The sequence below is a fragment of the Hippopotamus amphibius genome, chromosome 7, assembly GCF_030028045.1.
Source record: "Hippopotamus amphibius kiboko isolate mHipAmp2 chromosome 7, mHipAmp2.hap2, whole genome shotgun sequence".
NCBI lineage: Eukaryota > Metazoa > Chordata > Mammalia > Artiodactyla > Hippopotamidae > Hippopotamus > Hippopotamus amphibius.
This window is the reverse complement of record NC_080192.1, coordinates 124,426,957-124,448,279: the sequence shown is the minus strand read 5'-3', so window position 1 is coordinate 124,448,279 and position 21,323 is coordinate 124,426,957. Positions and strand designations below refer to the sequence as shown.

The window sequence follows — 21,323 nt, the reverse complement described above, 5'->3', positions numbered from 1 at the left end:
AGCCCCAAATGTCAATAGTGCAGAGGCTGAGGGCCACCACCCTGGCATGAAGAAGTGAATGCTGGGGCCAAGAACAGCTATTCTGAGGGGAGAAGGGTTGGGGTTTGCAGGAATGGGGGATGCGGGAGAAAGAGGAGCCACGGGAGATGGACAGGACTGGAACCACAGAGGCTGAGAAAAGGTGGCCACCTGGAGGGAATTAGTGGGATGGTGAGATGGTCAGGGAGCTGGACAGGTGCTTGCAGCCATCTGCTGTCTTGAGTTTCAGAGGCGTTTGTCATGGCTGTGGACTCGCTCTATAGCCCAGTGTTTGAGAGCGAGAGTCCGGGAGGGACATCTAAGTGCAAACCCGCCGTCCTCGAGCCATCTCCTGGGCTCTCACAGGCTCCCACCCCTGAGGATAAAACTCAACCTCCTCAGCTGGGGAAAGAGGCCATGATGTGCCTCTTCCTTCCTCTCCAGCCTCCCCTCCGCTGCTCCCTCACCATTCCACCCTGTTGACCACAATCTCCCTGCAGCCTTTTAAAGGCATCCTGCCTCCCAGCCCCAGGCTTGGTACACTCCGGATTTCCCCCATCTGCCCTTTCTTCCCTTCCTAACCTGGCCTATTTCTACTCATCTCTCAGGATACAGCTCATTTTCAGGTCCTCTGGTAAGACTTCCCCAATCCTTGTGCAGAAGTTGGGTACCATCTCTCTGCACCTCTATAGCACCGTGGACCAAACCCTCTTCAGGACAGAGATTATGCCACAATGGCTGCTGACTTGCTTCTTTCTGCATTAGATCCCTTGAGGGGCCATGGATGCCTGCAACCTAGCCTTTCATCTGTGCATCTCCCCAGTCAGCGGACAACAGAGATGTTTGTTGAGTGAATGAATGAATGAGTAAATTCATGGATGGATGAAGGTATAGAATTTGTGAATCACTAACAGAGAGGAGGTTGCAAAAGCTGGAAGCATGGATAAAATCTCCAAGAAACCACTCACAGAGAAAAGAACAGTGAATTAAGAACCTTGGTGAATATTCACCATAACGGTATGAGAGTGGGGGAGAGGAGCCGGCCAAAAAAAAAAAAAAAAGGAAAGAAAGAAAAGAGGTGGAAAGAACAGGAGTGCAGGACAATCAGGATCATGCTGTGTCCCCAGAGCCAGGAGGGAAGTCATGAGATGGATGTGCTTTAATGCATCCAGCAGGCGAAGTGTTACAGAGGTTGAGACAGGCTGTGAATTCATCAGTGACTTTTAAAAGAGCTCTGTCCTCAGAGGGGAGAACACTGACCCACAGTGTTGATGAATCAGCTAAGGCACAAGAAAACCTTTCTGTGAAGGGGCGACAGTGGTCCCTCCAGACCTGGGGGGAGGCAGTAGCCAGCAGAGGGGGAGCCACAGATCTGCTGAGGGCAGAACGGGGATGACTGAGGGCCCTGCCCAGAGGCAGGGGTGGTGGATGATGCGGAAGCCTGTACCACATCTGACGTGACTGCCTGGAAGTCAGGGTTAAATCAGCGGGGAGACTCACAGAGCAGGCATTTCATCCTGGAGACAGTGTCACCCGGCAGGATGCTTTTCTGTTCTCATCTCATATTTTCGAGGTGGCTGTGCTGCCCACCCTGCCTGACCCAGCCCACATTTACTGGCAGCGGCTTGGACACCAATGACACTCTCATTAAACTCCTGCCAATTTGATGGTTAATTCCTAGAGGCGCTAAGTTGCCTGGTGAGGCATCTGGAAACCTAGCAGAGTGAACTCAGTCCCAGAGTGCGGGGGATCGTACTTCTCCCGCTCTGCTGTTGAGCTCCGGGTATAACTAGACACCTGATTCACGTAAAAGCAGGAAAGAGAGACTGAGTCCATTCACACGTTCAAGCATCCCCAGCTAGTTACTTTACCTGGGACTTTGCATCCTTGCCTTCGATCTTGACACAGGGGCTTAACTTGAGGTTGGCGATCTCTTGGTCTTTCTGTTTTTGAGACTCCAGGCACTTCTGCCTCTGTCGGATGCTGCCCTTCTGGATGGAGGAGTCCTTGGGTACTCTAGAGGAAAGGCACAGGAGGGATGAGAATCCACTGCTGTTTGGATTAGTAGTAATACCAGCAGCTGGAGAGGTCGGGCCGTGTTTGGAGAATGGCAGGCTCATGTCGCCCCGCTGTGTTACAGTGACTTGCGCTGCTTGGGGCCTGGGGGTTGGGGAGGTCCACGAGGCATGAGGCAGCAGGGAGCGACCCAGGAGTCTGGAGCCTGGACTGGAATCAGCGAGTCCACGCCCTGAGCTCGTGCAAACCCCAGCGTGCAAACCCCAGCGGCCCAGCGACCCTGCTACGGCCACCCTCAACCCCTCCTGCCGCTGATGGCCAGGTTTCAGGGATGCGCGGAGCCAACCGGTCTTCTCAGACCTCCACGTACTTGAAAACCCTCATCCAGATGGCCACAGGCGGTCCCCTCTCCAGACCAAGTCAGCAGAGGGTCTCTCGCCGCAGCCAGCAAACGTTCAAACCAAAGGGCAGATACCTGAGTTCTGGATAGACGTTCTCCAGGTACCACTTGAAGCTCCGGCACTGCAGGTTCTTCCTCAGGTTCAATCTGCTCTCAATGCTGGGGGCGATGGGAGAGGATAGACACAGAGACAAAACACAGCTGTGTCAGAGACACGTCCCAGCAACACGGGCCCAGGAGGTACCAGCCCTCCAGGCTGGGAGGCTCACAGCACAACCCGCGCCCAAGCTCTGTGCCCACGTCTCTCCGGAGGATGTTGGAGAAATTAACCGACAGAGGTTCTGAGAGCTCCAGACAGAGCTATGGAAACACTTAGCAATATCTCACAATGCAGTGGAAATGACACCCAAGATTTGTGCGTTTACTTGAAAATAGAATTTGGGGGTGTTTTTACTTTTCATTAAAAACGAGGCTACAAGAACATTCAGCGTGTTGTTAATAATTCACCACCAGGGCTCTGGGTCTACTTACAAATCTCTCTTTGGATTCTGCTGTTGAACTACCCCGCCACCGCCCCGCCACTCCCTGCCCCAACCACTGCAGCCTCAAAGAATTCTCTTCCTTAGCTGGTTCTGGGCTTTGGTCATGTATTTGTACATCACATATTTTACTGAGTACCTAGCATGTGCCAGGTGTTGTGCCCAGTGTGGGACATGTGGTGAGCTTTCGAGCGAGAGACAGGAAATGAGCCAGGTGCTCACCGCCCAATGTACACAGCACCTGTCTCTCTCTCTCGCTAGAAAGCTCACCATCATGTCCCACAGTAGGCACAGTGCCTGAGGATGGGTGCACCGTGGGAGCACCTCAGAGGTGGCCCCATGCTTGTCGGGTCGGTGGTGGTCAAGTGGTAACATAGAAGCTGGTCTCTGGAAGACAAGTGGATGTTATCTGGACAAACCAGAAAGTGGGTGAGGTGGAGGCCCCCAGTAGTGACAGGGGAGCAGCAGAAAGAGATTAGTGCATGTGAAGAGGGAAGGGGTCTGTTGGCAGGAACAGCAGCGCAGGAGGTTAGAATGTGTGCGTGTGAATGGACGGATGTGGGGGGATGGGAGAGGGGAGGCAGGTGGGAGGAGAGATGAAGATGCAGACCACAAAAGGTCGTGTGAATACTGTGGAGGAGCTTGGGGCAATGGGATGCCACTGATGGGTTCCAAGTAGAGCACGAGGTAGCCGTGTTAGTGCCTGAGTTCCACTTGCATCTTGTCCTTCCTGGGCAACCACACAGAACTGGCCCTGCTCTCTCCAGCCTCGCCTCCTTCCACCCCAAAGACTGGACCAGGCGCCCTCACGGCGCCAGAACTTCTTACACAGCACTAACCACACTTCCTCACCAGCCTCGAAGCAACATGAGGATAGGAATGACATCATTTGAAAAAGGCTAAACGTTCAGTGTTTGTAAGAACCCAGATGCTCAGTGCATGAGTGAGGCAGGATCTCTGGGACTTGGTGATTGTCTAGGTGTGGCAGGAGAGGGGGAGGGAAAAGTCAAGGTTGATACTCAGATTTCTGGTTTGGCAACAGGATGCAAGAAAAAGCGTTTACTGAGATGGGAATGTGGGGTAAGGAGCAAGTTTAGGAGCCAAGAGGATGAGTTCAGTTAGGACTTGTCAAGTCAGAGGAGCCTGGGAGGCATCCAGGCAGAGAGGTCCAGCTACTAGGACATGAGGGATGGAGCTCAGAGCAGGGGTGCAGGGCAGGAATGGAAACGTGAGTGTCGGTAGCACAGTGGTCGCTGATGCCAGGGAAGACGTGGAGTAAGAAGGGGGCTCGTGACATATCCCTGGGGAACACCAGCATATAAGGGTGGGGAGAGGAACCTGAGCCTGCACCGCGGAACAAGAGCTAAGACGGCAGTTCTGGAAACCGAGATCAGAAGCGCGCCTGACGGGGGCTGGGTGGGAGACGTCTCATACAAACAGGGTAACACACAGGAAGGTAAGGGGTCCCAGGGAGTCATGGGTCGGCTGGGTGCGCGTGACGGCAAAGGACGGGGGCCACGGCCTCAGGTCACAGTCGCGCGGAGGGGGAGGGGCAGCCGTAGACAGCAATGCAGGCGGCGCTTTCGTGAAGCTTGGCTCTGAAGGAGCAGGCCGGGTGTAGGTGATGCGCGATGCTGGACTGAGGCAGAGCTCCTGCCGTTTGTCTTCTTTCCTTCTCTTCCTTTCTTATTTTTAAAAAGTATGTAAGATACGGAATAAATGTACATGCTAACGGGAACTATGCAATGGAGAAGAGATGGGGGATCAGGGAGAGAGAAGGCACCTGGCGGGCAAGGTCCCCGAGAACAGGGGCTCCCACACTGCACATTAGAATCACCTGGCTGGGGGGGGGCGTCTTTTACAAATTCTACAGCGCAGTCCACAGCCCAGACGAAATCCGCTCTCTGGGGGTGGCGTAGAGGCAGCAGCAGTTTTTTGAAGTCCCCCCGGTGACTGAGGTGTGCAGCAGTTTGGGAGCCATCGCCCTGGAACCTTGCTCCTTGAGTTGAGGTCCTCAGACCAGCAGCTCGGTACCACCTGGGGCTTATAGAACTGCAGACCTACCAAGCCAGCATCCACACGTTCACAAGATTCCTGGGCGATGTGTGGGCACATTAAAATCTGAGACGCCAAGAGGCTGGAGGAGATGAATTCAAGCACTGAGAACTCGACAAATGTCGATTTATGAATGAACACAGGAGAGACGAGTGCATCTGGAGAACAGGTAGAGGGCGGGCCAGACACAGCAGGAGGCACCCCTTATCCTTCGAGATGAAAGAGACAGAAGGATGGTGCAGATACAGGTTGGTCTGTCTTGGGAAGCTGGTGCTGTCTCTTTCATCTGTAAAACAGGTGTCAGCTGCCATGAGTGAAGGGAACAGGTGGACTCAGAGGCTGGGGAGAGTGGGAAAGGTACAAATGGAGATGAAGGGAGGACGCCGGCCAGGCAAGGTGGCAGCATCAAGAGGCCCACTGAGGGCCTCCCTGAGCCTGCCGGCCATGGAGTGGTAGCAGCACTGATAGTCCCAGAACCGTTCGGTAGCCTGTGCTCGGGGAAGGAAAAGGTACAAAGTCGGGATCATCCAGGGTGGAGAGGGAGGCCTGGGAGGGTGGACAGAGGCCCAACAGGGCACGAGTTCTGAGGACGACGTCTTTTAAGCACTCTCTTTAATCAAGCAGGTGGAACCCAAGCTGGAGAGGGAAGGCAAAGAAGAAAGGAGGGGTGGACAGACACGGCCAACGGACCGGACGTTAGCTGAGGACTGAGAATAAACGCTGTGGGAGGCTCTGAGCAGGAGAAGCGGAGAACCGTGTAGGTTTACGGTTTCAGAAATACAAATCGCTTTGGCAGGTTCTGATTTAATCCTCCCGGGCAGTGATGGGCTCGACCTATGGCGTGTAGGCTGCAAAAATCCCATCTGCTCAATAGCTTAGTACGACTGAGGGGCATCAGACAACAAAAGCCACTGGCTGCCGCCCCGCACCCCCCCCCCCCCCCCCCCGCCGCCCCGCCAAAGATGAGTAACAACAATGGGGTCGCCATTTTTCTCTACTCAAAGCAGCCCTGGGGTGGGGAATGCAACATCACAGAGTTTTGGAATCAGACAGGTGTGATTTGAGCCTCCTCCCCCTCCTGTAATGATGTGATCCAGGGCAAGTACGCGAACCTGAAGAAGCCTCAGTCTCCTCATCTATAAAATAAGGGTAACTATACCCATGTCTCAGTTTGAGGAGGACTAATGAGATATCTCATGTAATGGTATCTGGCCCTTAATTCCTCTCCCATCCTCTTCGACCCCATGGAGCTGAAGCCCTGCTCTAGGGGAGATGTGCACGGTGCCGTTCCTCCTAGGAAGGAGGACTTAGACTTGGGTGGCTGAGAACGAGGAGGAAGGAACTCTGATCTGGAGGGACAGGGCTGCTTAGCCCAGCATCCCACCTTTCTGTAAAGAGCTGGAAACACCAGTCCACTGCACAAGGCACAGCTCTGCCCACTGAGTAGATGGTCCAGGTTGCCAGGTGGTCATCCCAGAAGAGCTGCCCAAGGCTCTGCACCCAGAACTAGGCAGGACCAAGAAGGTACGTGAAGGGAGAACAGCCCCAGCCCGGGCCCTGGAGGGGCTTGGGGGCCCAGGAGACCAGCCTGTCGGGACCTGCTAGCCTTGGGCCCATGATCTGGGGCTCTTGGCTTTCTGCACAAATCAACCAGGAGGGACACTTACTTTCCAAAGGGCCTCTCCAGGGCAAACGGCCGGGAAGCATAATAGTACTGCTTGTATTCGTCCATCCACACTTCAGCTGTCCGCTTGGTGTTCCTGGGGAGACGGGGGGTGTCAAGAAGGGGCTGTCCGAGAGGACCTGGGACATATCCAGGTAAAACACACACACGCGGCAAGCTGGCAGCATCACTCCTGTGGGCGCCACCACGGTCCAGTACCATCATTCTCCCCAGGGTGCTGAGCCCAGCCACGCCCAGCCATCTCCAAAGGGGCCTGTACCCCAAGACACAGGATTTTAGTAGTCACTACCTACTCTTTTCCCAAAAGGCACAGACCAGAGAAATTACACCAGAAACTGAACTTCTGTGGCCCTCAAAAAAAAGAAAAATAATCAGGGGGAAAAGAGCCAGGAGAATCTGTGCATCCCTTTGGTGCCAGTATAAGAGGAGAGAGGGCTAACCATCTCACTTCTGGCCATCGGTGGGCTCCTACTCCAGAACATTCTCCCCTTCAGCCCAGGGCCCAGCTCTCCAATGGGAAAGCCAGTCACACATGGGTTTCCCACAGCCACGTGATTAGCTTGGTGCAGGCGTAAAGAATTAAGAAACCACACCATCTCAGTCAGATGTTTGCCAGGACTCTGAAGTTTGTAAAAAATGAGCTGTTTGCTCTGAGTCTGACCCCAAAGGTCACAGAAAAAGAGAGAGACACAGACACGGAGGATGTCATCACTCAGCTGTCCAGGAGGCAGGGGTACCAGGAAGAGAGGATGTGGGAAAACAGAAGCCAGGGGCAGGGCTGGAGCAGCACCTGCCGAGGCCCGAGTGCGTGGACCCGGGTCTCACCAAAAAGGGCACGCCCCTCCCGATTTCTGGTTCTGTGCGGAGCGGATGCACTCGACCGAGGAGTGTGGCACACCCTTCAAACTTGTGGACCTGGAAGGAATTCTGCACACACAGCCCGGTTCTTGGTGCTCTGGAGGCAGCTGACAGGGCTTTGCCGGCTCCCTCCACTGGCCTGGCCATCAGCAAACAGGAAGTGCCGAGGAGACACTGCCCCACATTTCCCTCCCCTCCGGATGACCCGCTGGTGGCATGCAGGATGCCCACCGGCCAGGCCCCAGTCTCAAACACAAGGAATGTTCTGTAGCCCAAGGCTCTGCCCCCTCACTCCCAGGCTGGCCCCATTCCACATCACAGCCCCACCGCTTTTCTGTGCCAGGCCTCCGCAGCTCACCTTTCCCTGTAAACACCCAGAGCCCAGGCTGCCCTGCCTTGGTTCCCAGTCCCTGCTGACTGGGTTGTCATGGCCCAACCTGCCCAGCATGGGGTCAACTTTCTCCCCGTTGAAGCCCATGGCTCCCCCACACCTGTCCACACCCACACCTGTCTATACATGTGAGGAACCGCGGGCGGGAGAACCCAGACGAGGAGAACACCACGGCGGGGAGAAAAACACCAAAAGGCACCTGGCTCCTCCCTCCCCCAAGATGGACCAAATGAGAGGGAAAAAAAGGGCAAAGGGAGAATAAACGGGGAGTGAGCTGACAAGGGACAAGAGGATTAGGAAGAAGGCGAGATGAAGCTGGAGGAGGAGATGAACAGAAGGAGAAAGGGGGTGTAAAGAATTATTCTTAAAGGAAAAGAGAAAGGTTGAAGGAGAAGAAATCACGAAAAGGAGAAGGGCGTATGGAGGGAGAGAACAGGAGTAGGCAGGTGGGCACCGCTGGGTCACTGAGATCCCAGGATCTTGGTCCTGTCCCCAGGCAGGAGACAACAAGCCCCAGGAAAGGAGCCAGGGCTGCAGGGCCTACCAGCCTGGCTGCCTCTGTGCACCCTCAAGGCCCTGGAGCAGTCACGTGGGTTGTAACCACTTGCGCCTCCCCATTCCTGAATCTTCCCAAGGGCCTTTCCCCTGGTGACCCAGCCTGATGGTGGGAGCAGCAGACCTTCTAGAACTCAGGGGCAAAAAACAGCCACCCTTCCCCCACCCCAAACAACACAAAATACCCAGAACCCTGTGCCCTGCAGGATGGCGCTGCCCAGTGACTTGAAGCCCCCAAGGCTACATGTGGGGCCTCGCCAAGCCTGGGGGAAGCCAGTGGTGGAGAACAGCCTCGGGCCCTCCAGCCTGAAGCCGGATGGGCAGGCCTGACCTCTCCTGCTCAGGCAGCGGCCCAGCAAATGTAACACACAGCTCCTGTCCACCCAGAACACTCAGGCAACCTACCGGAGAACCCGGGACAGCTGCAACCCATCACCAGGAAAGCCCTCGGCCCCTGCTGCCCCCAAGGAGCCCCTGCGACACACACTTACTTTATGTACGTGTTGGCGTTTCCATCTGGAAAAACATACGGGTGCTTCTTCCGGAAGACGTGGCCCACTCGGCTGCAGGGGATGATCTCTAGGCTGCCCCCGCACATCCACACCCTGAAGGAGATTTCTGCAAGACAGCCATGCCCTCCATCACAGCTCTGCCTCCCAAAGGAGGGGACACGGGATGGCAGCGATGAGACTCCAGGCACCAGGGAAGCCCAGGTCCTGGGGAGTGGGGAGGGCCGCCTGCCACAAGCCTAGGGCGCGGGGGTTACGAGTTCCACTGGCCGGGCAACCTCGGTTTCCCCGCCCACAACGGGGATGGCAATAACTGACACCTGGGGGGGGCGGTTTGAGTCAATAGGGAAACAGTGGCCGGCAGGGAGGAACACACAAAAATCCACCCTGTTCCCTGCCCTCGTGCAGGCCACACACTCATGGCCCAGCACGCTGGGGGCCTCTGCTGTGATGCTTTAGCTTGGAAAAGAGAAGCCTGGGGACTATGAGAGAGCTGCTTTTTAGAAGGTAGAAGGTTTCAGTGTGGAAGATGGAATTAGACTCACTTATATGACCCCAGAGGGTTAGAACCAGGACCTAGGAGAAAGAATTTACATTAGAGACTAAGGGAGAATTTTCTGCTGGTCAAGGTCCAGACAGAAGGGGTTGTCATGGAGTTAATACATTTCCCACTCTGACAGGCTAGCAAGCCACATGGCCAGGATGCGACAGAGAGGACCCGTTCCCAGGAGGCACCTGGACAAGGTGTCCGGGACAGCGCCTCCCAACGCCACGATGGCAATTCTACCCCCTGCAAGGGCACCTGAATCACAGCCCGGAGAAGGAAGTCTGAGCCATAGCCGAGAGTGGAGAGCAGCCATAGAAAGTGCTGGAAGCCTCAAAGCTGTTGCTGGGGGTGCTCCCCTGGGTGGAGATTTGCACACAAACCCATCTTTCCCAGCTGGCTGCTGCTGCAGGGACCTCCGGGAGGTGGGCGGGGTGGAGTCAGCAGAGGCGGCTAGGACTAGGCTGGCAGATGCATTTCCCCCTCGGGGTTGCTTCCTGCAGGCTTGGAGCAGTGGTTCTGCCCCAGAAGGAAGCAGCACTGTACCAGGTGGTGGGGCAGTCTCTCATCACTGCTAGAGTTGGGAACTGCTGAACACTGTGAGGGGGGTTATTATTGCTTTCAACTTCTCTGCAGACGGTGCACCCCTTTACTGACTGCACCAAGGGCAGCCTCCCCCCTTGCACCCCACTGAATATGCCACCAGTGGGAAAAGCCAGCTTCCCATGTGGAATGCCTGCCCGGCCCACGCTTCTGCAGTCAACCTCAAGCAAGAGGAGGACAGGCTGGCTCAGGAAAAGCCCATGGCCGTGGGCGACAGCCCTGGGAAGCAGCCCAGGTATCCACGAGCAGGGAAGGAGGATGAGCGACGTCCACTGCCGCCCCACCACGGACGACGTGCCTTGGGCCCACCTCCCTGGGTTTCTTCGCCACGGGGTCCTCTCCCTCATCCTCTGCCCCTCCCATGGCCTACTCTCTTTCTCCCTTCTCTCCAGCTCTCCAAGCAAGTGCTTAGACACAAATTCTTCATCCAGATCCTCACCTGCTCTCATACTCATCTATCCTCCGTCACCCTTTACCTGTCCCCTCCTGCCCTGTGTCCTTGGAAAAGTTGTAGGCCAGGCTTCCTTGACACCTGTCCCCACCTGCCCAGGTACTCTTCCAGACAGGCTACAGCTCATTCCCAGCAAGCCTGGATTTCCCTGAGTGGGGGCAAAGTGGGCACGAGGATGAAGAAAGGACATCTCAAGATTGCTGCCAAGTGATGGCAAGAGCATAGGGTTGGGGAGAGATGGGAAGAACTTGGTTTTGGGGTCAGTGGCCTGGAGTCTGCAATAACCCACTAGCCACGTCCCTGGGAAACCTGCTTGACCTTGTTGAGGCCAGGTTTCCTCACATGTCAAATGAAGGTGATAAAAGTACCCCATAGGATTGCCGTTGACATCAAATGAAACGGAATTTCAAAGATAACTGTGAAAACTCTTAAGTATGTCGGAAAGCTAACAGTTACAAGAGATTCCTCTAAAAGTAGTTTCTTTAAGACGTGGATGCCAACCGCATCGCCTACCTGTGCCCACTTCCAACTTCTCAGATGATTTACAGCTTCCTGCTTCTGCCACAGGAGGCACTTGAAATCTGTGGTACTTAACACTTGAGATTTTGACTCTCCATAAAAATCTGTAATACGTGGCGACCTGGCATTTGGCGGGTTGTAACCGTGGCCACCGGCCTGGTGTTTGTGGGAGATGATGAGTGGGCTTCGCTGACGGCCCACATCCAGCTCGCCACCTTGCAGTGATGCAAGGGGGCAGAGGGCTCGGTGCAGGGAATTGTGATGGGACGCATGTGAATTTAGTCTCCAGGGCTAAGGTCTACTGGGCTCCAATTAACTCCTCTCCAGGATCTCAAAACGGGATTTCCAGTTCCCAAAAAGGAAAACGCTCTCATCCCTCAGAACTAGAGATGGAAGCCTTGCTTATTGGATATAACCACGATTTCTGTGCCAGCTTTCTTCCAAAAATATGCATACGTTTCAGCTATGGTCTCTTCCTTACATGTATTCAAATGAGACATATGTCCTTCCTCATTTGCAAGGCGAATTCCTCCAAACTGTGCCTCAATCCCACCCCCTTGCTGGTCCATGAAACCTGTTTCTCTCCCTGTGTTTCCTTCCCCCAGCATTTTGCTCCTCTCTAAATCTATTGGTCCCGCTATCCTCTTCCATCATCATGCACAGACCCCACCTCAGAAAGTACTGTCCCCTGACCCTGGTCCTTCTCCACCTTCCTTTTGGGCTCCTGGCATTCTCCACCCCAAGGCTCTGTCTCTGAGTGTCTTGCTGACACTTCTTCCTCATCTGACCCCAAACTTCACTTCATGCTGAGGACTCACCCCTATCCCGCCAGCCCAGCTCTACTCCGGGCTTCAGCACCAACTTCCGTGGCTGCCTGAGGCTCTGTTGAGGTGCACCGGACACCCTCAGATGCAATACATCTTCTACCCCATCAGCATCCTCTCACAGTCCTCTGCCAGATGCCTCCTCTCCTCCACCTCTAAAACCATCCTTCCTCCTTGTTTTCCTGTGTCTGTGCTTTAAAGCTTCAGCGTATCTCGGTTCTGCAAACATGAGCCAAAGGAGGAAAGGACACCTTCCTTTACTCCTGGGCTGGACTTTGTTTGGTTTCCCCTCAGGCAGTAACGTATGAGTCATCCTAACAACCCCACTCACGGTTGTGAATGTTATTTTACGATGCAAAAGCAGTCCTGATAGGACAACCGACAGCTGGTAGCTGGCATCTGAAGCACATCTCCCCAAGTCCCAAACTCCTGCCCTTGCTCTGATCCCACCTCTCTCAGTGCTGAAAACCCACCATCAGCCAATATGGCTGTGGACACAAAGATACTGACTTCAAGACACTCACAGACTAACCAGAAAGACCAGTCTATAACCAGCTGTCACATTACTAACTCATCCTTCATCCAATCCTGACAACTGCCGGTCTTAGCTCTCCTTCTGGCCAGATGATGCTGCCCACAGAGGCTGCAGCCTGAGATGCAGTAAGAGCTTCTCTGCTCTGGAGTCCAGACTGTCGTAACCAAGATGACCTGAGACGTGTGCCTTGCTGTGCCTCGGCCAGAGTCAAGGCAGTCTGGGTGATGAAGCTTGGGGTGCTCGGATCAATGTAATGATTTTCATGTACTGCAGTGTGGAGTATTTAAAACCTAGGACATACAGTTGTCCTGCCCTAAAATACACCACTGACTTCAGGATAACAATGTGTGTCCTCCCAGGACTGTGAGCCAGGCCCAGTGATTCACAGATTTGTGCTGAAGCCTCTGGGAAAGTCTTATGATTCTGAGGCCATAGACTGAGGTGTAAAGCAATGGGCCTTCCAGGTACAGCCCAGACCCTCCACTTGCCACGTCTGCAGTTCCTGCAAAGTCATCACTTTCTTAAGTGAAGGAGCAAAAAGACAACGTAGGGAGTTTGTGGGGGGTTCTTGCTGAGTCAGCGCCCGCATAATCTCCCTGGTGATGAATGTCATGCAGACCCAAATCCGCTCTGAATTCCAGGCAGGGAGATGTGTAATTATTCCATCCTCATCAGGGACGCTGTTCCTTTCTTATTGCCTTTAAACTTCAGATTAATATTTGGGAATAAACTGCCCTCCCCCACCCCTCAGTTCTCAGCTCTTTCCTTCTGTCTCCTCATCAACTCATCAGTAGTTTTACCTGTGCTCATAAGCCCCCAACCCTTAACCAGAACCGATGTGGACCTGACAAGCCGGGATAGTAGACAGGAATTCAGGGGAAAGGGGCGGCTTCCTCCCCAGGAGCCAAATCACAGCTATTCCTCTGCCACCTCTCAGCCACACTGGTCAAGCTGGAATTTCCTTTGATAGCCTGGTTTCTAGACAAAGGCAAAAGGAGCACTGGACACGGCCTCCGCTGCAGGCAGTAGGCCTGTTTTAAATGGAGCTTCATGGACGGTACACAGACATCCCCTGTCTACACAGCATTACCCACTCTACTTCTGGCCGAGCTGAAATCTAATGAGGACAAAGGGATTGGAGTAGACAGTGATGGGCAGAAAGTGACAGCCACTCACCCAGCTATGATCACTCCTAAGTCCACAGAGATCAATGTGGCGACAGGCGCCTTTCCTTTCCAAATTTTTTACGTTCTCAGGGCCACCTGGGCCAGAAAGCTGTTATTTTTTAGTGAGTATGTGGACTTGAGTAAAGACAATTTTACTGACCCACAAAGGACAGCCTTAAAACTGTACTTCACACCATGCAGGACAATCAAGGCTGCACCCCCGACTTCCGAGCGAGCAGTAACCACAGGCCCAACCCTGTCACCATGGACCGTCCACTGCAAATGTCACGGCACACCCTTTACATCTCCACCATCCCTGCAGAAAAGGATGGCCTGAGGGACTGCACCTGGGCCTGGGGCTTAGCAAGCAGCCCCACCTGGGGGGAAAAGACGACTTTTCACCAGACTTGGAATGTTCTTCTCCGATGGGGCCACGTCTCTCACCTTGAGCCCCCGAACCTGGAAAGGGTGAGGCCGAAAGAGAAAGGGAGGGGGATCCACTGGTCCCGCGGGTCTGACGCAGCGGTCCTCTGACACACCTGCTCGCACGCAGCCCACAGCCTGAAGCGGAGGCAGGGCCACTGCACGGGGCCTCGTTCACCTTCACAGTGGCCCTGGGAGTGTAACTGTTTCTACTGCTGCTGTAACAAGTTACCACACCAACCTAGTGTGAGTTTAGTTGGGCCTGCTGCTGAAGGTCTCCCAAGGCCAAAATCAAGATGTCAGCAGGATCGGGTTCCTTCCTGGGGGCTCTGGAGCCCCCAGAAGTTATAGTTCTATGCGTTCAAGTTCTAATAGTTCAAGTTCTATTCGGGTTGTTTGCAGAACCCAGTTCCTAGCAGTTGTAGCGTGGAGGTTCCTTTTCCTGCTGGCTGTAGGTCAGGAGCCCCGCTGTTACTTCCACTCTGTCCTCCTCCTTCACACCAGCGGCAGCCAGGCCAGTCCCGCTCAGGCCGCGAATCTCTCTGACTGCCTCTGCTCCATCCCCTCTGACTCCAGCAGGAGAAAGTTCTCCGCTGTGAAGGGCCCACGTGATTAAACTGGGCCCACCTGGGTAATCCAGGCTACTCTCCCAGCTTCAGATTCCGTAGCCTTAATCACATCTGCAAACTCCCTTTCTGCTGTGTGTGGTAACCTCCTGATAGGTTCTAGGTGACAAGATGCTTTCTGCGACCAAACCTGACTCAGGCCCCTCTAAGCCCTCTTCCCGATGAGGCCTGCCCCTTGGCCCCTGCCCTTGTCAGGCCTACACCCACAGTTTTAGCAAGAATCCTGCTAAGCCGATTTAGAGAGAATCCCCCACCCTTGATATCTGACTACCTTAGTAAGAAACCTGAGGTCCACGCAGCAGGATCCCCCCACTTTTGATGCTCCCTCTTAGTAATTTCCATCCACCGACCCTCACCCTCTGCTCCTTGGGTCAAAATCCCCGCTTGTTCTTGCTGTATGTGGAGTTGAGCCCCTTCCCCGCCCCCACCACTGCGACAGCCTCGCAGCCCTTGTGATAGGTCTGAACAAAGTCTGTCTTACCATTTTCACAAGTGTCAGAATAAGTTCTCCTCTATCACGGGGGTTAGGGGGGGATATATTTGGGAGGAGGCCCTTCCGCCGCCACGGGGATCACCGTCTCCACTTTAAAGACTTAGTTAGAAACACGCTCAGTGAGGTAAAGTAGCTTTCCCAAGGCCACACAGCCAGTGATGACCACAGGATTCAAACGCAGGCCTGTCTGATTCCACGGCCCACGCTGACACACACGTGTGTGCCCGCCAAGTCTGACACAGCCTGATGTCCTTGACTGTGTTCTAGGGATGGGGGAAGTGGTGGTGGCAGCTCCTGTCTGGGACCCTCCTCATCTCTCTTTCCTCAGCACTGTCTTTTGTATCTGCTAAGCTTTGGAAACACCCCATTTTAAATCCAGCAATCCCATATTCTCCATTCCTGTATGTGCCAAGGCCTCCATTTTGGAAATACACATCTCCTACCCCACCACCTACTCTCACACAGACACACACACACACACACAGACACACACACACACACACACGCAGGCACACACACACTTTTACTGGGCAACAAGTTCCTTTCATCTCTAAAGACCAAAAGCTAAAGTGAGTAGATGTATTAGATATTTTCCATGTATTCTGTTACGCAAATTGGAGTTTAAACATCCAATTTTAATGCAAAACAACTTCTGAAAAAAAAAGGCTAAAAGCCACATTTCCCTAAAGCCTGCTCTTATGCTGAACTGCAGATGTAATTATCAACACTCTTCAGCTCCTCTTAGAAATGCTTTGTGGGATTGATGGCACCAGGCTCAGGCTGCTCAAGTGCATAGCGGGGCTGCTGTTCCAGGGGCCGCTGAGGCCGCTCCCAGAAGATGAAAGTGAGGTGCGCGGGCCAGGCAGTGCACCACTGAGGATGGTCCCAGTCACCCTGGCTAGAGCCTTGTCCAGTGATCCCATGGCCTTTCGTGCTGTGAAATCAAGTCAATGCAACAAAGGCAACCACGTCTGAAACACACAGAAATCCCATGTCTTGGGGAAGGAAAGACATCTTTACCTGCGCTTGTTCTTCTCCACAGGCTCTGTTTAATGCATGGAGATCAATTTTAAATGGAGCCTCAGAGATTGTATATATGTGGTCCTCCCCACACTGAATACCCTTCCCAAGTCAGTCTCCCACTTCGAACACACATTCAGCGAGCAGTTTCCACCGCTCCAGGCATGGAGGTTGAGAAGTTGGATGAATGTTCTTGGAGGAGGAGGGTGGCAGGCATAGAAGAAAAACCAGACAAATACATGAGAGGGCCCAGCACCAGAGTGGTGAGGAGAGCGGGGAGCTGAGGTGGGTGGGCAGAGGGCAGGCAGGGAGGGTGTCCTAGTCCCAGGGGAGGTGAGGCAGCCTTGGTGGAGGATGGAGGCTGGGTCTCTGTAGACAGCTGGACACATCCGCACAGTGCAGAAGGGTCTGTCAATGCCTCTGGACTGAAGGCAGGGGAGGTGGGTGAGGTCAAGGAGGGGTGTGACCTCGTCCTTAGGATAAGAAGGGGCCACCAGGGGCTGCCAAACCCGGGAGGGTGGGAGAGATGGGCAGTTCCAAGAGCACTTTGGCAGGAGTGTGGGGGTATGGCTTTGAGAGGAGCAGACTAGAGGTGGAGAATCATTTAGGAGAGTAAGAAGGGGATGGACATGAGTGATACTGAAGGAAGATGATAGGATCTTCAGCATTTGGAAGCGAGGGGCCCTCTTGCCACATACCAGAGCTGGGATTCCTTTACTTTGACATGCAGTTTCCATCACCCCTCAGTACCATCTGTCCTTTGCAGCTGAAGCATTACTCTCCAAAGCTCTGATCATCACCCATACAGACTCTTCCAAATGCTCACCTTCACATACTCAGGTGATGAGCAATCCTCACCTGCAAAACTGACACTGTCCACATGATATATCCACCCTTGAAAAAGCACTACAAAATAAAATGCCTAGGAATAAACCTGACCAAGGAGGTGAGAGACTTATACACTGAGGACCTATAAAACACTGATAAAGAAAACTGAAGATGATTCAAAGAAATGGAAAGATATCCCATGCTCTTGGATTAGAAAAATTAATATTGTTAAAATGGCAATACTACCCAAAGCAATCTATAGATTTAATGCAATTCCTGTCAAATTCCCATGACATTTTTCACAGAATTAGAACAAATAAGCCTAAAATTTATATGGAACACAAAAGACCCAGAAATGCCAAGGCAAATCCTGAGGGAAAAGAACAAAGCTGGATGCATATCCTTCTCAGACGGCAGCTACAAAGCTACAGTAATCAAAACAGCATGGTGTTCACACAAAAACTGACATATGAATCAATGGAACAAAATACAGAGCCCAGAAATAAACCCACACACCAAAGGTCAACTAATCCTTGACAAAGGAGGCAAGAATATACAATGGAGAAAAGACAGGCTCTTTAACAAGACATATACAATGGACATATATACAACACATATACAATGGACATATATACACAGACACAGAACAAGAATATACAATGGAGAAAAGACAGGCTCTTTAACAATTGGTGTTAAAGCTGGACAGCTACATATAAAAGAATGAAATTAGAACACTCCCTCACACCATACACAAAAATAAACTCAAAATGGCTTAAAGACTTAAATATAAGACGCAACACCATGAAACTCCTAGAAGAGAACATAGGCAAAACATTCTCTAACATAAATCATACCCATGTTTTCTTAGGTCAGTCTCCCAAGGGAAAAGAAATAAAAGCAAAAATAAGCAAATGGGACCTAATCAAACTTAGAAGCTTTTGCTCGGTAAAGGAAACCATCAACAAAATGAAAAGACAACCCATGGACTGGGAGAAAACATCTGCAAATGATGCAACAAACAAGGGCTTAATTTCTAAAACATATAAAAAGCTCATACAGCCCAATATCAAAAAACAAACAAACAGCTCAATCAAAAGAAGGGCAGAAGACCCAAACAGACATTTCTCCAAAGAAGACATACAGACGGCCAACAGGCACATGAAAAGATGCTCAACATCACTAATTATTAGAGAAATGCAAATCAAAACTACAATGAGGCACCACCTTACACTGGTCAGAATGGCCATCATCAAAAAGTCTACAAATAACAAATGCTGGAGAGGGTGTGGAGAAAAGGGAACCCTCCCACACTGTTGGTGGGAATATAAGTTGGTGCAGCCACTATGGAGAACAGTATGGAGTCTTCTTCAAAAACTAAAAATAGAATTACCATATGATCCAGCAATCTCACTCCTGGGCATATATCTGGAAAAGACAAAAACTCTAATTCAAAAAGATACATGGAGAGAGGATCAAGATGGCGGAGTAGGAGGACATGCGCTCACTCCCTCTTGCAAGAGCACCAAAATTACAACTAACTGCTGAACAATCACCAACAGAAAGACACTGGAATTCACCAAAAAAGACCCCACATCCAGAGACAAAGGAGAAACAACAATGAGATGGTAGGAGCGGCGCAATCTCGTTAAAATCAAATCCCATAAATGCTGAGTGGGTGACTCACAAACTGCAGAACAGTTATACCACAGAAGTCCACTCACTAACGTAAGGGTTCTGAGTCCCATGTCAGGCTTCCCAGCCTGGGGGTCCAGCAATGGGAGGAGGAATCCTCAGAGAATCAGACTTTGAAAGCCAGTGGGATTTGATTGCAGGACCTCCACAGGACTGGGGGAAACAGAGACTTCACTCTTGGAGGGCACACAAAAAAGTGTGCTCACCAGGACCCAGGGGGAAGGAGCGGTGACCGCATAGGAGACTGAACAAGACCTACCTGCTGGTGTTGGAAGGTTGCCTGCAGAGGTGGGGGGCAGCTGTGGCTCACCGAGCAGACAGGGGCACTGGTGGCAGGGGTTCTGGGAAGTGCTCATTGGTGTGAGCCCTCTCAGAGTCTGCCATTAGCCCCACCAAAGAGCCTGTAAGCTCCAGTGCTGGGTAGCCTCAGGCCAAACAACCAACAAGGTGGGAACACAGCCCCACCCATTGGTAGACAAGCAGATTAAAGTTTTACTGAGCTCCACCCACCAAATAGGATTAAAGTCTAACTGAGCTCTGCCCACCCAGCCCTACCCACCATCAGTCCCTCCCATCAGGAAGAAACCACGAGCTTCGTAGATAGCTTCCTCCACAAGAGGGCAGACAGCAGAATCAAGCAATATCAGCAGTATTTTGTCTTGTGGAACTGAAAACCACAGCCACAGAAAGATAGAGAGTATGAAAAGGCAAAAGACTTTGTACCAGATGAAGGGACAAGCTAAAACCCCAGGAAAACAACTAAATGAAGAGGAGATAGGCACTCTTCCAGAAAAAGAATTAAGAATAACGATAGTGAAGATGATCCAGGACTTTGAAAGAAGACTGGATGCAAAGGTTGAAAAGTTGCAAGAAAAGTTTACCAAAGAACTAGAAGAATTAAAGAGCAAACAAACAGAGATATGCAACACAATAATTGAAATGAAAAATACCTGCAGAGGTGGGTGGCAGCTGTGGCTGAGGAACCAATAGCAAATTAACTGAGGCAGAAGGGCAAATAAGTGACCTGGAAGACAGAATGGTGATCATCACTGATGCAGAAAAGAATAAAGAAAAAAGAATGAAAAGAACTGAAGGCAGCCTAAGAGAACTCTGGGACAATGTTAAACGCACCAACATTCACATTACAGGGGTCCCAGAAGAAGAGAGAGAGAATGAACCCGAGAAAATATTGGAAGAGATTAGAGTTGAAAACTTCCCTAACATGGGAAAAGAAATAGCTTACCCAAGTCCAGGAAGTGCAGAAAGTCCCAGGCAGGATCAACCCAAGGAGAAACACACCAAGACATATAGTAGTCAAAATGACAAAAATTAAAGACAGAGAAGAGTTATTAAAAGCAACAACGAAAAAATGACAAATAACATACAGGGGAACTCCCATAAGGTTAACAGCTGATTTCTCAGCAGAAACTCTGCAAGCCAGAAGGGAGTGGCATGATATATTTCAAGTGATGAAAGGGAAGAACCTACAACCAAGAATACTCTACCTAGAAAGGATCTCATTCAGATTTGACGGAGAAATCAAAAGCTTTACAGACAAGCAACAGCTAAGAGAATTCAGCAGCACCAAACCAGCCCTACAACAAATGCTAAAGGAACTTCTCTAAGTGGGAAACGTAAGAGAAGAAAAGGACCAACAAAAACAAAAACAAAACAATTAAGAAAATGGTAATAGGAACATACATATCGATAATTACCTTGAATGTAAATGGACTAAATGCAGCAACCAAAAGACACACACTGGCTGAATGGAAACAAAAACAAGACCCATATATATGCTGTCTACAGGAGACCCACTCCAGACCTAGGGACACATACAGACGGAAAGTGAGGGGATGGAAAAAGATATTTCATGCAAATGGAAATCAAAAGAAAGCTGGAGTAGCGATACTCATATCAGATAAAATAGACTTTAAAATAAAAAATGTTACAAGAGACAAGAAAGGACACTACATAAAGATTGAGGGATCAATCCAAGAAGAAGAGATAACCATTATAAATATATATGCACCCAATATAGGAGCACCTCAATACATAAGGCAAATGCTAACAACCATGAAAGAGGAAATTAACAGTAACACAATCAGAGTGGGGGACTTTACACCAATGGACAGATCACCCACACAGAAAATTAATAAGGAAACACAAGCTTTAAATGACACAATATATCAGCTTGATTTAATAGATATCTATAGGACATTACATCCAAAAACAGCAGATTACACATTCTTCTCAAGTGCATATGGAACATTCTCCAGGATAGATCACATTTTGGGTCATAAATCAAGTCTTGGTGAATTCAAGAAAATTGAAATCATACCAAGCATCTATTCTGACCACAATGCTATGAGATTAGAAATCAGTTACAGGAAAAAAATTGTAAAAAGCACAGACACATGGAGGCTAAACAATATGCTACTAAATAACCAACAGATCACTGAAGAAATCAAGGAGGAAATCAAAAAATACCTAGAGACAAATGGCAATGAAAACACAATGATCCAAAACCTATGGGATGCAGCAAAAGCAGTTCTAAGAGGGAAGTTTATAGCAATA

The 21,323-nt window shown here is 51.3% G+C and overlaps 1 protein-coding gene across 2 annotated transcripts in view; it reads right to left on the bottom strand.

The window, feature by feature from the left end:
• GALNT14 (polypeptide N-acetylgalactosaminyltransferase 14) overlaps positions 1-21,323 on the bottom strand; it is a 211,946-nt gene that overhangs the window by 10,182 nt on the left and 180,441 nt on the right. The window contains exons 10-13 of one of the 2 annotated variants that reach the window (XM_057742142.1): positions 9,008-9,134; positions 6,696-6,788; positions 2,510-2,593; positions 1,890-2,034 (exon numbers count right to left, since the gene is read on the bottom strand). In XM_057742142.1, coding sequence (XP_057598125.1) covers positions 1,890-2,034; positions 2,510-2,593; positions 6,696-6,788; positions 9,008-9,134 — 449 coding nt within the window. The remainder of the gene's footprint in view (positions 1-1,889; positions 2,035-2,509; positions 2,594-6,695; positions 6,789-9,007; positions 9,135-21,323) is intronic. The other variant, XM_057742143.1, reaches the window with a different exon arrangement.